This window comes from Punica granatum, chromosome 2 (genome assembly GCF_007655135.1).
Source record: "Punica granatum isolate Tunisia-2019 chromosome 2, ASM765513v2, whole genome shotgun sequence".
NCBI classification, from domain to species: Eukaryota; Viridiplantae; Streptophyta; class Magnoliopsida; order Myrtales; family Lythraceae; genus Punica; species Punica granatum.
Window position 1 is genome coordinate 22,240,844 of NC_045128.1, and position 18,029 is coordinate 22,258,872.

Sequence of the window (18,029 nt, forward strand, 5' to 3'; positions counted from 1 at the left end):
TGGAAGACGACTTGTTCGCGAATCAATGCTAAAAGTTTTCTAAAAAGTATTAACAAAAAAAACAAACACACACTCTTTCACGTTGAATTGAATATGTTTAATAAATTGATTTTTTTATACTTCCGCGCAACGTGCAAATTTGCATATAGTAATCATAAATTTTGGTATATATCCCAAACACTTGATTATAATATTTTATGTCCTTGACATTTGAAATTTTATCCCATCTCACACCATTTCTATCCATAACCAAATGACCAAATGTAGGCTTAAGGGCATTCATCTAAAAAGCAAAAAACGTAGGCTTAATGTTCACTCTATGAATTCACTAAATTAAGCGTGGATGTGACTTGTCCAATGAGGGCATATAGTCGAGATACACGCTAGTTGGCCATGAGTACCTAACCACGGAAAAATGGATTTGGCCACATGACACGCTCATGTATTTCTTTGGGAAAGATTAGATTGGGAAACTTGCACATGTGCTTGGAAGTCAAGATTATTTGCTTCAAATTGAAAGAATTCAGAAACAACAATTTCTAAATTTGATCAACACGGAAAGATATTCGTACACTTCTTGGGTCCTTTAATGGACCATAGAAGAAGACTTAGGGGATACATCGTATATTTGTTTGGCATTTTTAAGAGAAACGAGTAATTTTTCATTAAAAAAAGGAAAAAAATTACGAAGGGACTAGCTAGAGAGATTAATGGGTGGCAAGTAGAAAAGAACAACCCATCATTGGAAGGCAATCTTAAATTGTGCCACTTTTTTCTGTTTGTTATATATATATATATATATATATATATATTCCAGATTGTACCGTCCTTTCCTATTGTAGCGGGCTGACCATCGTTCTCTCTCTCTCCCCCCTCCACTTGAACAAAAGGGCAAAAAAAAAAAAGAGAATAAAAAAAAGAAACCTCCATCGAGCGAAACCCCGACTTTTATTTTCAATCGAAACCCAACAACAAAAAAGAAAGGGAAAATCATTGTCTTAATCATATGGAGGTGGGTTTCGTTTAGAATCCTCTCCTCCCATTTGCAGTGTGCCAGGAAAGGTAAGAATATGTTCAAGATCTTTGCTCAAATGATATCCTCCATGTGTGAATTTCCATTTAATTGTCGATGGAGGCGCAAACTCTGGTTTTGCGGTTTGGTGTTTCTCGTATTCCCATTTGTCGAATTAATCTTCCTGTATCGATTATCCTTTCATGCGTTCTTTTCCTTCTGTTTTTACTTTTATTTGAAATGGTCATAGGGAATCCAGATCATATTTTTTCTTGAGCTTGGCCCTGCAAAAGAAGGAAGGAGGAAAAAAAGAACAAAAACGTTTGGTTCTTTTTGAGCTTATTGGTCCAGTTCCAAATGGGTATGTCAGCTGATAATGTGCATGGACTTGTCTTGGCCCTTTCTTCAAGCGTGTTCATCGGTTCGAGCTTCATTGTCAAGAAGAAAGGATTAAAGAAAGCCGGTGCAACCGGAACTAGAGCAGGTTCTTGATCAAATCCTTGATTTATCTACTTTTTGTTACACATTATAATTACATGCCTTTCTAATGGTCAATTTCATGCGATTATTCCATTAGTAATACGAGGAGCCAATGAATCCTCAAAACTATGTATATAGTCTTTAATCAACATTCAAACAACGGAACCTCATCCAACCACAAACATGATATTTCTGTGTATTTTTTCTTTATTTTTTGGATTACGTGTTTTCTGATTTTACAATATGCATATTTACCATAATTTTTTTATATAATTGAAATTATTTTTGACCTTTTTCATCTTTTTTTGGGAAGACCTGGGCAACAGCATATTGCCTTAAACCCAGTAAGGGAAAAAAATAATAATTTCCAAATGGAGAAATGGAAAAAAAAAAAAACGCTCGGCTCATGTTGAAACCGTCTGGTTACAACATGCAGCCTAATATTTTTAAAGAATATAATGCATTTTTATCTCTTTTTTTACTGTTTACAATGATATATGGACAGGTTCAGGAGGGTATTCTTATTTGTACGAACCATGGTGGTGGGCCGGAATGACAACCAGTATGTCCTTTTTAATATTATTTTTATTGGTCTTCTGAATATAGCTAGATGTATGATTTCTTGATACAGTACTTTTTTTTAAATATAAGATGGGTATAATTAATTAACTGGATATGTTTACTTTGATCCTCTAAACTTAATCAGATAATTCCATTTTTGGATAGTATCTACACGACCCAAAAGTAGGAATTATTTGAATTATAAGATCAAAGTAAACACATGTGCATTTTTTACAGAGTGTTTTCCCACTTGCCAATGGAATTTCCATTTCAAGTTATTTCTTTTGAATTTCATTTAACCAAAATAGTCAATGTGATATTAAAGAAGGTGTAGCGCAGCGGTATACGCCTTCGCCTGGTGACCAAGAGGTCTTAGGTTCAATATTCAGGTGGAAATATCCGTGTCATTTGTTAGATATTTAGGATTTCTATTTCATTATACTAGGTATATGAGCTTCCTTGTAACAAAAAAAAAAGTCAATGGGATCATCAATCTTAATATAACGCTTCCTATTCAATATGGAGAATTAATGAATTGCTTAGTAATTGTTCTTTTATGTGTGATATTATTCTTGAGCCTAGCTCTTGTGGGTTGTATCCTAAGAAAATTTAGTGTCTTTTTTGAAGATGTCCCTGATTGCATATCAATTCGTTGAGCAGTTTCTAGATTTTACTTTATTTTGTTTTGTTCTAATTATTTTTTATGCTTCTGACTAATTCATCATGACAAAAATGTGATTTTGTAATACTTTGTATACGTAGGAGGGGAGGGTAGGGCAGAGATCCAAAAATAAAACTTCCCCTCTCTTCCTTTTCCTTTCCGTATGCTCTCGATTCAAACAAAATGTAACCCAAAAACAAAAAAAGAAGGGAAAATGAGAGGAACATGCTTACACTCTGTTGTATTAGACGTCGTGCATAAGTTTTGGTAAGCTTATCATAATCTATGCCATCACCGGACAAACTTTTAGGCTATATATTGCCGTGTTGATTCAAATTTGGAGAAAACATGCTGACAAAATCTTTGTTGCCTTTCGATTTATTAAGTGTTGTCAGTGTTGGATGAAAGCACCAAGAAATATAATTAATCAAAGATAATATGTGCACTTTTATGTGATGTATATTTGGTGAAGTAATTGAAGTACGTCTCCGAGATGAGGCTAGTACTGAACTGCATCTCGAGGAATGATTGAGAACCCGTCCCATATGATAGCACGAAGAATCTTGATACCTTTAGTGTTCCTTACATGGTTCCTTTTCTAATGTTTAATACCATGTTGTTCCAGTGATTGTCGGGGAGATAGCAAATTTTGCAGCTTATGCCTATGCTCCGGCAATTCTTGTAACTCCTCTGGGAGCACTTAGCATCATTTTCAGGTACAAAACATAAGTACATAGATATATGAAAAGTATTACATATATGAAATGCAATAAAATTTTCACCCCATGTTTATATCAAACCAATGTAACCATGCAGTGCAGTGTTAGCACATTTTATCCTCGAGGAGAAATTGCATGTATTTGGAGCACTTGGATGTGTCCTATGTGTGGTGGGATCTACGAGTATTGTCTTACATGCACCAAAAGAGAAAGACATTGAATCAGTCAAGCAAGTTTGGCGCCTAGCTACACAACCAGGTGCATGTCAAAATTAAATAACATTTTGTCAATGGTTTCTTGATATTTAAGTATCAACTTTTAATAAGTTGGTGCAAAATGTTAGTATTAAATCGGTGTCGAAGCAAGGTATTCACTTACTATCCGAATTTCATTTCAAATTTGAATTAATTATCAATATGAAAAAGGTATAAGAGTATAGTAACACACTCTTATTAACATGAGTATAATTATAAAAATAAATAAAAAAAGACTTAATATGATAGCTCAAGTTGGTTGTATAGTGTAGTATTATCTTTCACATATTCAACTTTAATATATTTCAAATCATATTGCATATAAAATATAATAATCTTGAAATTATTACTTTACACAAATTAGTGGATTCTAGTGAATAATGATGTGGTAACTTTAAGTTTGGCTGCAAAACATAACGATTGTTAGATTTACAGTTATTTCTTATTGCTATATTTAAATTCAACAGAAAATTTGTAACTGTTATAGTTTATTATTGCCATTGTCACTGATAAATCTATATTAATCGTTATATTAAAGAATTAAGTAATGAAATTGTAAAGTAATTTTATCACAGAGAACTTATCTTCTATACTAAAAATATTTATTTATAGACACATCATTTTTTTATTTCTATAAATAATAAACAATTATTAGGTTGTTTCAATGCAAAACTATTTTTACAAGGAAACTTACAGCAATTTGACTGCAGAACTAAGTAGTGGTCTGTTATTTATTAAAAAGGTTAAAGGTTGCTCTATAATTAGCAATTTACATGAGGTATAAATAAGTAATCCCCTCCTTTAGTGGAACTTCATTTTTTAGAGTAGTCTCATTTTTAATGAATTAGGAAGTAAGAGAGTAGAAGTGAGAAATTTCGACCAACTGAGTTGGTTCAAACAGTTTGGCGCTCGTTTCGTTTAAGTAATGTCTCGGGTTCGAGTCCTCGTGAATGTTAAAAATCCACGTTATAAGAGTTTTACCTCTTAGTAGGTCGACCCGGCTCGACTGGATTAGTCGGAGCCCAATTAGGCTTCATGATATCAGAGTTCATATGGAAAAAAAGAAGAAGAGAAATTTGGGGAATCAAATTATCGTACCAATTGAAATCATTATAATTTCATGCTTTGATACCCATTAATTCATGAATAATTTTCTTTTATTCTCCTGCCACTAATACTTCTGTTTGGCATAACAGGTTTCATCGTATACACTTGTGTAGTAGCTATAGTGGTTCTTATTCTAATTTTTCGCTATGTGCCACGCTATGGACACAGTCATATGATGGTGTACATTGGAATCTGCTCTCTTATGGGCTCTTTAACGGTTCGTTTGATGAACTATCTATTTTAGTATTTACTGATTGTTTTGAACATCCGTCCCAGTTTTTAATGCAATTGTTATATGGTTGCAGGTGATGAGTGTCAAAGCAGTGGGAATTGCTCTAAAGCTAACATTTTCTGGAATGAACCAATTTATCTATTTCCAAACATGGATTTTTACAGTTATTGTGGTCCTATTTAGCCTTACCCAAGTAAACTACTTGAACAAGGTAAACGATGAGTCGTTACTTGCTAAGATACCATTCTTTTATTAATATAAGTATTATGTTATAAATTTATTTTTTAAATTTGAAAGTGCACAAATGTTAATGTAATACTTAAAGTTTAACTTTAGTATAATCTATGTCATTTATTTTGTGACCACGTGTTCCTTATCATGTATATTGTCAGAAATATATTTTTTTATGCATTTCTTATTATATTATCACAATAATTCTTTTTCAATAATGGTGAATCAATAGAAAGGAAGCATGCCAAAATAAATTTACATCTTCAATAATTTAATGTGGAAATATATATTTAGATAACAAAATTTAGAATATTAGCCCAATGTCATCTATCCCATTCAATCTTTCTTTTTAATGATAGGAAAGAAAAGAGGAAATATGTGCATATGAGATAACAACATATTTGATAACTTTCTTAACTTTTCGACAAGTAAATGATTTAACTCCTCTAAATATGATTATTGTCTTTTCGCAGGCTCTGGACACTTTTAATACTGCTGTCATATCTCCAGTATACTACGTGATGTTTACATCGTTCACTATCCTTGCTAGCATGATTATGTTTAAGGTAACTAATTTATGATTTTTTACTTAGTTTTGTTTGACGTGTCCCAGTTGATGCCTTGTTCCACGAATGTATACAAATTGCATTTCGAAATATGATGCATAAAATTCTTATGAAATTTATAACATTAGCAGGAGAAGATCAAATAAATCAATCACTTGAACGTTCATGTTCAAGTTAATCTACATGAGTTTATGTACGTTGTATTGGTAAAGAAAATTTGTCATCTTAAAGGACCTTTCCCTGAAACATGCTCTACCTTTCCTTAGGATGTCAAATGTCACAAATCCATTCTTGTGTAATTAAATGATAATTTATAGTATAATCTATTATGTTTTTTTATAGTAATTTATTAAATATAAGTATTTAGTTAAAGTTATATTCATCATTAATCACTGTGTCTTATTCTTATTCTTTTGAAATGGATGTAGGATTGGGATTCGCAAAATGCTTCTCAAATTGTGACCGAGTTATGCGGTTTCATCACTATTTTATCGGGAACATTTCTTCTGCACAAGACAAAGGACATGGGAGACGAATCACCCATTGATGCCAGCGTATTTTCTTTCTCAAAATCACCAAGTCCAAACCCAAAAGTGACCCCAAGTCCCAATAGCTAACGCCAAATATAGTTGCTGATTCATTCCCTTCAAAATCGTGTTCCATGATGATCTGAAGAGAACCACGGGGCTGCCTGTCTTTCTAGAGAAGATTTATGTCTTATTTCGACAAGGTGATGGATATTTGTCTATCACTGCCAAAAATTAGGAAGCATGGTGATCTTGGGGAATTCGCTTTAGAACACAATATGCAAATAGGGACTCCACATGCTTATTTGTTTCACTATTTTCTTGAAGAGGACAACCTTTTAGTTTGAGGTTGTGAATAGTGTCCACAAGTTCATGTTATTTGTTGGATCAAGGAGATTTTTTGGACTAATTGTTGCAGACTTTATAAAAGAGTAGATACATACAAAATAGGTTTTCATTCGCATATCAACATATTTGTATATAGATCTTCTTTACCATTTTACTCTTAAAATGAAGTATTGTTGCTGCTTAAGGAATGAACAAACAGGTTTGAAAGTGGACAGTTAAATATTTCCAAAAACTTTATTAATGAATAGGATAAATTCCATTGCCGCCCCTTGTATTTCTAAGATGAATAATAACATCTCCTACTATTAAAATATGATAATTAGTATGCTTACTCTTACCGAAGTAGTAAATTACTTGGCACCACATATTCATTTTTAAATTTTTTCCAAAAACTAAGATATATATATATATATATATATATATATATTAAAATGAAATAAAACGTAAAAAACCAAAGAAGCAGTCTATCTCTTGATGACTACCATCGCAGCAAACACCCCCACCCGTGAGTCCGCCAACCACGTCAATCGCCAGAGGAGGTAATGCTCAGCGAGGGTTCTCGGCCCCCCGCACCAAGAGTGATTTTAATTAAGCATTCAGACGAGAGCTTGACGACCCCACCATTGGGGGTTAGCTAGTGAGGAGGATACCCAACCCCAATACTGGAATAACCATTGCCTTGATTTTCTTTTTAATTTTCAATTTCTATAATTTTTTACAATAAAATATTAAGGAAATGTAACACCTGTGATATACCCATATGGTGCTTAGTTACTTATAACTTCCATTTTCAGCAATAATAAGGGTTGTAAGTATCTTTAGCACAAAAACAAGAAAACGAGTGATAAATTATAATAAAAAATAAGAGGGCTAACGGGGAGAACATTAATGCACAACTCCTCTGGGCTGCTTGAATCCTTCGATTCTCTATGACGTCTATGTTTAAGGATTGGGATGAGATGATGTTGGATTCTAAATCACATGAATAATCAATATTATAATTCGGTGTATGGTACATTCCATAGCTTGAGATTGGGATAAGAGGAATGACTTGTGTGTCCAATAACTTCTTAAAATAAGAAAAGGTAAACAAAATTAGATCAAAGACGGGGCAAGAGGGAAAGGGATGGTGGTCTGCCCGGTGCCGGCGACCCCAACCCAACAAGTTCGTTGACGACTTTGACTTGGTGTTGGTGGAAAGTGTTAGGCCGCCGCCACCTTGAGATCATCTTTCCACTCTCCTCGAAGAGAGAGAGAGAGGGGGTGGAGTAGTGGTGGCTTGACTCTGGCCATCACCGCCCCCCATCAAGATCATAGGTGATCTCAAGGGTCGTTGATGACTTCTAAAGCGATTGGCAACCTCGCCAGGCCAATGGTCGGGCGTTGAGCAAGCATAGCCCTCTCCCCAATGCTTTATCTCAATGGCAAATTTCGTAAATTATGTTAAAAACCTTTTTTAATCTGAGATAAGCCAACCCTTAATTGGATTAATGTCTTGATGATTATGTCCAGTCAAAACTTAATCTCGATTCCTATCCAATGATCATTATATGTATATAAAGGATTTCAAAATCCCAAGAATTTCCTCCGGGGTATAAATGCTTGTTAATATTTAATTTCGATTTTTTCCTTCCTTGTTTATCATTTCTTCTTCTTTTGAGAGAGTAATATATATATAGAGATAAAATTATACACAAAAGAAGATAATAATTAGATACTTCTTATATATTTTTATTCAAATTTCTTTAAAATTTTTGTATATCGTATATACATTTTAATTCAAATATTCATTACAAATTTTATGCGGTTAATGTTTATGTAAATAGAAAAATTTGAAAGGTCGTCCCTATAATATTGCTTAGACCTTATGACTAATTTCATAGTATATACTTTAATGTGTTTACTGAACTGCGATGTGTCATTATTGTCATATTAAGTTATTAATCAAGTAGCTAAAATATGAATGGTCACTCAATATAAGGCCTCCTGCATTTTACATGGCACGGTTAAGAGTTTTGTATAAGTTTTAAATATGTTACTAGAGTTTGCACTAGAGTTGCGTGCGGCTGATACATTAATCAAAATTACATCACAATCTTTCAGGGAAAATAAGAAAGTTATATTAAAATGAAACCAAAAAAAAATAAATACAATGGGAGGTAATGGAAGAGAATATGAGAGGAAAAGGGAAAGTGGGACACTTGACGCAAGGAGTGGAGAAAAGAAAAAGTTGTGAGAAGTTACATTTTTATTCCAGTATTTATTATATCATTTTTCATCTTTTTAACATAAATAGAATTATTGAGGGTAATTTAGTAAAATCAATACTAAAATAACTACCAGGTTATATAGTAGTATATACAAACAAGACCATGTCGTGCCATGCACGGTTTGTCATAATTTCTTTTTGTTGAAAATTCTCAATACGATGTAATTATCTTTTTAATTTTTATAATATAATTAAATAAAAATAAAAATAAAAATAATGGAGAGAAAAGAGAGAATGAGAGAACGTGGGATGACAAGGACGGAGAGAGGAGAGGTGGATAGAGAAGTAAGGGAAGGTAAGTCGGAAATGGTTAAATGGGTGGTGGCAAATTCTGTGGCGCAACACCCCATTTGGGTTGTACCATACATTATTTTATTTTGGGTTCCTTCCTTTTTCAAAATTAGATTTTAGCCCCCAAAAACTTTTCATCAATTTATGATTTCATCCGAAATTCGGTTTGATTATGTGGACCATTTATATTACGGCACGCGTTAGTCCTCCCAACGGTTTTTTACTGTCCTTGTGATATGATCCAGCTAGAGAACCCTTCGCATGGGCATGAGGAAGGAACCCACAAGGACATGGTTGAGCATGAAGGCGAGCTTTGGGACAAGCATGTGCTAGCTGGACCAAGTACAAGAGTATGAGCCAAGCGAATCCAACAAGCCATGTAAAGGATGTTATTGCATGTTCATGGAGGAGAAGTCGAGCTCTTGGGCGAGCTGCATGTGGAATAAGAAACCACAACCGTTAATATTCTAAAAGTCTATTTAGAAGATGATCCAAGTTCAAAGGGCCGAATTTTGATTATTTGTTCTAAGAGTTAATTAGTTGCTTTCAATAAGTTGGGCCTATTTCATTTCGGGTTCATTACCCTTATGATATATTTTAGCCAAGTCCATTAGCCCATTAGGTTATCAGTTAGTATCTTTCTATAAATAGGTATGTGGCTTCCATAGAAAAAGATATATCAGTTTTCATTCAACTTTGTGAGAAAGATTTTCTCTGAGCTGTTCTTCAACAACTTCGCGGATATTGCAAGTGTGATGACTTGTGATTCTCGACATTTATAATATTGGTTTCAAGCTCCTTATAGCTAGTGGGTCAATATTCTATTTTATAATATTGGTTTGTGGCTCTTTATAGTCATCGGGTTATTCCTTATCCTTGAAACCTTCATTGGACGTTCTCAGGTTTGATCTCCTTCTATTGTTGTTGGGTCTCGTGGCAGGTTCGTCGAGGTTCGCATCATTTAGTATCAGAGCTTTGGCTCCAATCCAGGTTTCACCTATCCTATTTCGTTCTTATTATTGTTCTTGTTCTAGGGTTCAACAAATCGTTGAACGACTTCTTGTTGCTTCGGAAAGGTCTGAAAAAAAAATTCGTTCAAAAAAACACAGAGAAAAAAAGGAAAAGAGAAGGAAAAAAGATTTGGACAGAAAAAAAAGGAAAGAAAGAAAGAGAAAGAAATGAAAGAGCAATTGTTAGCGAAATCTTGACTTTTGGGGAGGAAGAAACTTCCTTAGATATCATTGCTATTTAAGCAAAGTTGGAGATTCCAAAAGTTTCCTTTCGTTTCCTTCCATATCTGCCATTATGCTTGAATTACCTTCCTTTATATAGTATTGTTTACTTTGGTGGACCATTAGCATATAAAGTGCAATTGGGAAATATAATATTATCTCCTTTCATTTGAATATTTTCCTATCACATTCCTTTCCTATATCTTAGAATCGTCCATTCCTTCTATTTCGATACTTTCCATAAATCTCTTATTTTCTTATTCCCAGAAATCTTCCCTGTACATCTGATTTGTTTTATTAACTTCATTTACCACATTATTTCATTTCTCTTTAGGTTTGGATCCTAAGTTTGACTCAATTTATGAAATCAATGATTATAAGTGCTTTAAGTGATTTTACTCTTGCGATTGAATTGCTTAGTTTCTTAGGAACTTTGAGGAGAAAATCTAGAGAGGAAAAAGGCAAGCGTGGGTGAGTATATCAGAGGGTAAAAGACTAAAATTAAGTGAAACACGAGTGTTGAGTGATATTAATTTGAGGACAAACACGTGAGCGAGTGGTTGTGAGGTCCATTTCTATTTTCTAAAGTTTCACTTGCAAATTTCATCATGCCACAAGAAAGCAGTGGAAATGATCAGAATAATGGAGAAATTGATTACAACATGATGATCTGAGACATGCAGCAACAATTTGAGCGCATGAATGTGATGTTTGATGAGATTTACGATTGGTTGGAAATGCGAGATAAACGGATTGAACAATTGCTAGATGGCTATGACGAAACTTCTGGTTCATCCTCTTATAAATTGAAGTGGGGTTCTTCGTCGAAGAAGGAAGAGAAAATAGCCTTGAAGCAAAAAAAATAGAAACGCACAACCAACTTTCAACCCAATGGCAAAGAGACGGGTCATATTGCTTCTCAATTCCTAGACATCGATGGTCGGAACGCAACACTAGTGCCGCTTCCACCTAATCAAATGGATGAAGAGCAATTTCAAATCAAGCGGTCCATTGGCGAGAAAAGTGAGGTAGATGCTGAGTTACAAAGAAAAAGTGAGAGAGAGCAAATGAGAGAAGAAAATGGCAAGAAGAGAAACTAAGAAAATTGGGAGAGTGAAAAGAAAGAGAGCTCAGTCTTAGATGAGAGGAAAGAATTAGTTGAAAGAAAAGAGAAAAAAAATTAGTTTCTATGCAAAAGAAAGAGAGATTAGGAGTGCATTTAAGGAAAATATGCCAATGATCTTGTTCTTTAACAAAGAGGCCTATCTTTTTACTACTGATCTTGATTCTTCGTTGCCCCATATTACAACATCTCTCTTGCAGGAATTCAAGAATGTCTTTCTCGAGCAAATGTCCCCAAAACAGTCACTAATCAAGTCGGTTGTCATAGGTGAGTACCAAGTGAGTTTGGCTTTTAACGTTTCTAATCTTTCTCCTTTTGATGTTGGTGCATATTCGAGGACGAATCCTTGAAGAGAGGGAGAATGATATGATCCCGCTAGAAGACCCTTCGCATGGACATGAGGAAGTAACCCACAATGATAGGGTCAAACATGAAGGCGAGCTTTGGGACAAGCGTGTGCCAGCTGGACCAAGTACAAGAGCACGAGCCAAGCGAATCCAACAAGTCAAGCAAAGGCTGTTATTGCATGTCCATGGAGAAGAAGTCGAGCTCTTGGGCGAGCTGCATGTAGAACAAGAAGTCATGACCATTAATATTTTAGAAGTCTATCTAGAAGATGATCCAAGTTCAAATGGCTGAATTTTGGTTATTTGTTCTAAGAGTTAATTAGTTGCTTTCAATAAGTTGGACCTATTTCATTTTGGGCTCATTACCCTTAGGATATATTTTGGCCAAGTCCATTAGTTCATTAGGTTATCAGCTAGTATCTCTTTATAAATAGGCATGTGGCCTCCATAGAAAAAGATATATCAGTTTTCATTCAACTTTGTGAGAGAGATTTTCTCTTAGCTGTTCTTCAGCAACTTCGCGGATATCGCAAGTGTGATGACTTTTGATTCCTGACATTTATAATATTGGTTTATAGCTCTTTATAGCTAGCGGGTCAATATTCCATTTTTATAATATTGGTTTGTGGCTCTTTATAGTTATCGGGTCAATATTCCCTATCTTTGAAACCTTCATTGGACGATCTCGGGTTTGACCTCATTCTATTGCTGCTGAGTCTCACGGTACGCTCGTCGAGGTTCGCATCATCTGGTTTAGGGATCCAATTGGTTTTAGTAGTCAGACGATTTACGTATTTAGAACTCAATACACAATCCGACCAACCATCGTTGGACAAGGTGGCGCTAACGATTTGTTGGACGGCCACTGGCCGCACAATTATCGTCGGCATGACGGCTTCTAGACTAACGTCTTGTCATCTGCCATAGCCTTAGCAGTTTCTCATTGTTTGTATGACCCCTTTTCTTTGACGTTCTCATGCGTGAAAAAGTTTCACCCTGCTCTCATATTCTCTCTTAGTTCTGCATTCTTCAAAGCAGTCAGCCAGGTAATTGATCTTCACATCATTCCCAATTTGTCTATTGTGTATTTGTTTGTTTGTTTTCATCTTTGGTCGGATCCTCCTTGAATTTATTTGGATTTGAGTGAATATATTTAAACATTGATAAGCTTTTCTGGCAATATCAGTTATCCTCCTTGTAGTATCATGAAATCCTTGTTATATTGATAATGTGTTTGTTAAAACGTCTAAAAGAAGCTTGGTGGTCTGTTTAATGTCCAATTGCTCTTCAAATCATCTCCCAATTTGTCTATTGTGTATATGTTTATTTGTTTCTATTCATGTTTGCTTGGATCCTCCTTGAATTTTGTTTGGATTTGAGTTAGCATTTTTCAACTTTGATTGAATTTTTTGGCAATATCAGCAATCTCTCCTTGGAGTAATAACATGAATTCCCAATTATGCTTATAATGTGTTCGCTGAAATGGCTGAAAGAAAGTAGGTAGTCTGTCTAAAATCTGATTAATTGATATTTCGCTATATTTAAGAATGTTGGATCCAACAAGGGCAAAAATAATGAAGTAGGTGAGAAGAAAAATAGATAGTCTTCACACCTAAAGGAAAGAAAAACGCGGGTATAAGGAGCCTCACTACATAGGTCGAAAGTCAAATTTGACTTGCCAAATGAGAGGAAGGAGGTAAAAAAATTATTGAGTACCAACTAGATGAGCCTAGTGCTAGTGTTGGAATGAAGTGAAGGATGATATGTACCAAAAAATCTTCATCAATGTGCGGGCTCGAATGTGCTCTCTCGTCGGGGCCCACATGCGCACGCCTATGCGCACAGCTTAGGAGTGTCCACCTTCCCGGGGACGCGTAATGGACACGCCTGAAAATGAGTAGCCACTTACCATTTTACGACCCGAAAGTCGAGGGCCGGTAAGTTGTCCGGGTCTAGAGGTATGGGATACGCCTAGTTTGCTAAGGCATTGGTTTTGCAGAATCGGAAATTCCGAGCTCAGGAGTTCTATTATGTGCAGGGCCTATATCCCGCACGCTTTTCCGATACTCTTTTTGCCTAGGGCTTGCCGTTTTGTTTATTTACCGCATAAATTAGGTTGCGCTCTCCTTGCCCGTTTTGACACCGTAAATTTGGTGAAACGGTCTATTTGGGTCAAGAACCCGAGGAAAGAGTAAACTCACACGTCGAGGAATCGGTTCGCTATCATCGCGCTACGGTTCATCGGACCATGATGGTCGACTTCCCACGCAAACCGAAACCACGAAGTAATGAATTTACTTGTTTTCGGGTAAGTAAAACGAATTGATCGGTTCGACTCTCGGACCTCTTGCTCACCGACCGGAGATCCTTACAATGAATGAATTAAATATACAAATAAATATCCTTATAATGTACTCTCAATTAATTACAGAATACAAAAAAATACAATACATGGATCTCGATCGGTTCGCATTGGGCTAATACTCCTCTCAACCTCACCGTGCGATTTTAAGCAACTGACAAATAAATTAAAGCAACGCAAGCTCAAAGAGCTGGGGGTCAGGTCCAACCATACCAACATATGGCAAAAGAGTGGACCGACTCTCAATACGACCCTAGGATCGGTCGAGCTCCCGGGCGATTGTCTAACCGCGATTCACATATCAGTTCCAAGTCGTCTTCCACATAGACAGTACTAGGAGCAAGGCAATGACTCGGGCTAGACCCCATTCCACACTCGGGTTGCGCACCCTCGATGTGTACGGGGCGTTGGACCCCTGTGATCGATGGTTTGGGGTGTTGGACCCCGTGCAAGGCGTAACCTACGGGTTCAGACTTAAACTGAAACAAATCAGCAAATAGAAGTGAAAAACAGACAAAAACTGATATAAACAGATGAAAACAGACAAAAACTAATATATACAGACAACTTGTGTGTTTATGCCTCATGTACATGATTAACTAATTATGGACCCGGGTTGCTTGGCAAACAACTTCCTAACCTAAACAAGCAAGAGAACATGCTCGAATACAGCGTTGGTTCGACTATACATGTGTGGGTTTGTTTTAAGCTTGTTCTGTATAATAACACTGCGGCTTTATTGATTAAGTCAAACGCATGTTTTGACCCTAGATTTGGAACCTAGAGCTCCACCTAACCATTCTCTAATGTTTAATTAGATCGTGTGAATGGTTAGTCAGGTTTTGCACGTTTTATTAACAGAAATATCGGATCTAACTACCCGAATCTACGGTAGGATGACAACAATACTGAAATCGGATGAGGTGGGCTATGCAAATGACACTTGCACCCGAACGGGCTGCCCACCTCTGACCTTGGATCGAAGTGTTTGGATCACCCTAACGCCTAGGGAGTCGGCGGTTCACGAAAAGATGGTTATGCCCTTGAACTGTAAAAATGGTTATTAGAATCGTGATTCGAATTGTATAATCGTAGCAATTCCGATTCCATGGCATGAATCGGGAAGGTAGAATTGTGGCTGAATCAGTATTCGAATCGCAAAATTGTAGAATCAGACCGATTCTACGATTTTGGTTTCAACTCAAAGTTGTATGCCCCCTCTCTCTCCCTCCTCATCTCTCTCATTGTGCGACAATATTGCTCATTGGTTCTCTTATTTTATGAAAAGTTTGAAACTTATCTTTATGACTATAAGTGATAAGGACCTGGAAAGTTTCTAGAACTGCTTCGAATTGGGTTCTGGCCGGTTCCTAATTGCCGTCTAGTTTGAGATGACTTAGGCTGTAATTTTTTTCGACTTTTTTAGGTGTAGAGAAAGATGATTCCAAGAAAGGATAGACCAAGAAGAAGTTAGGGAGGAAAAACAGCTTCGCCTACAAGATCCGTGACTACGGTACTAAATCAATTTTTATTGTAGGTTGTTATAGTGGGAGCGCTCTTTTGTGAAGACTAAGCACCATAAGATTTTGACGAATTAAGTAGGAAGCAGCCAGATTTATCATTTGATGTTTACTTATACTATTTCTTACATGAGATTTGGTATATATCTATGTATGTTATTTTTTTAATTACAGGAAGAATCTTACGATTCACGATTCCACAACCCTCGACAGATTCTTGGTAGAATAGCGATTCTAACAACCTAAAAATGTGTAAAGTGTTCGTGCAAAATTTGAGATCACGTAACGTGGACTATCGAAAGTCGGTAGCCGGTGTCGATCGATTCCTTAGGTCCATCAGGGACATGCCAACCCCGAAAGAGCCGAGAAAGTGATCGTTCTGCCCGGGAGTGGTCTAAGGATGGTTTGTACACCCCGAGCCTCCTCAAATTGGGCTCGGACTTGAATCAAAGTATACAAGTATTCCCTAGATGCCCATGCGACGCGCGTTACGTGTCTTGGTGCTTTTGAAATTGTGAGTTTGAAAATGGCATTTCCGACGTTTCGTGATCTGTTGACACGATTACAAATTATTAGCCGATTCATGCGATTTATCTTAGACTGGATGGTTTATTTAGCCAAATGATGCGACCCATTTTTCTGTATATGGAATTATTAGCGATTATGGCCTTGAGCCTTGAGCTTTACAGGTTAACGAAATCGATTCGCGACACGAGAACCGAAACGGGTCCTTGAGGGTTCGAAGTAGTTTTCGATACTGAATCCATGCATAATACTTAAACTAACGTGCTTAATCATGCAATTGATCGCGCGACCAATGACTATACGAAAAAGACGATTACAATCAACTCGAAAACCGATGTTAAACCGGGAGAGGAGGCCACCCTTGACCCTAAGGGTTAAGGAGCTCTCGGCCAACTCCTCAAGGGAGAGGCCATGAGCCACCTTGACCCGGCTCGGATCTTGAGTGGTTTCCTAATCCGATTCCCGTCATTTTTCACATGCACAAAATGTCAAACATGATAAAGACACACATATCACAAAATCGGTGCTACTAAGTTCTTAGAGAAGCAATCAAACATACAAGCATACACATACAAGATATTTAACGGAATCGATAAAATGACACCGACTCATACATCGACAAAAATGTAAAAACTTGGGAAACGACTTAGATTGGAGCAAGGAAGCTGTCCATGACCCAAGGCAACCAAATGAAGCTCTCGGCCACCTCCTTTAGGGTGAGGCCGAGGGCTTCATTTGGTTATCCCAGGCCACGACGGTCTCCTCAACTTCGAGATAAACTATTTTTCGACATGCTGTAATGACAAGAGAATGTAAAACACGGGAAACGACCAAAGATCGAGACAAGGGAGACCCCCGTGGACCCACTTGGTCCAAAGGAGCTCACGATCACCTCTTAGGGGAAGTGACCGTGAGCTCCCTTGGCTCAAATGGATCATGGTGGTCTCTTCCATCCCGAGCTCAACCATTTTCCGTCATGAATAATACGACGTAAGAACGCACGAAAATGCATAAAAATGTAAACTTGCACTTATACCGGTCTAAGACCGCCTTATCACCCCACAAGCCTTGATAACTAAGAGACCTACTCCTCTAAGTTGTAAGGGAGTTATACCTAACCTCGGGATGTGAGGAAGAAGTCGAAGAAGTGGCAAGAGGGTCGGGTGACCCGGCTGTACAGAGTGCACCCGAGAGGGGAGTTGAGCTCGTGAGGAAGAAATGGCTAGGTCCGATGGCTCGGGGTCGCTTCTCCAGGCTAGCACGGATTCTTTGGCTCCTTTAGGAAGTGCTGGACATGACCATGATCAGTTAGAAAGAGATGCACACGTGGATTTTCCTGGAAAATCAAAGAAAACCTATGAGATAACAAGAGGACCTAAGAAGGAAAAGGAGAGGGAAGCGTGGTTGTGCTTGGTTGCGCGGCTCTTGGATCGTGACCACCTCGTCACGGGGGAGTGTGAGGGTCGTGAAAAACCCTTAGAATGTGTAGGCACGACTCATCTTAGTCGTGGGAAGGAGGAGACTCGACTAGAACACTGAAGGACACTTAGAGGCCCGGTTCTGACCAGACCTAGAACAGTGGGCTGGGGGCTTCAAATGAGAAAACTAAGTTCAGAAATGGACTTGGGAGGGTGGAAGTAGGTGGGGTATGATGTTTGGTTG

The 18,029-nt window shown here is 37.0% G+C and overlaps 1 protein-coding gene across 1 annotated transcript; it reads left to right on the forward strand.

Annotated features, from left to right (window-relative positions):
• The first annotated feature begins 866 nt into the window (after positions 1–866).
• LOC116194692 (probable magnesium transporter NIPA2) lies at positions 867–6,813 on the forward strand. The gene is made up of 9 exons (XM_031523569.1): positions 867–1,062; positions 1,263–1,496; positions 1,998–2,054; positions 3,340–3,430; positions 3,531–3,691; positions 4,884–5,011; positions 5,100–5,237; positions 5,731–5,823; positions 6,252–6,813. The coding sequence occupies exons 2-9, from the start codon at positions 1,370–1,372 to the stop codon at positions 6,438–6,440; spliced, it is 984 nt and encodes a 327-aa protein (XP_031379429.1). The 5' UTR covers positions 867–1,062; positions 1,263–1,369; the 3' UTR covers positions 6,441–6,813.
• Positions 6,814–18,029: the final 11,216 nt, after the last annotated feature.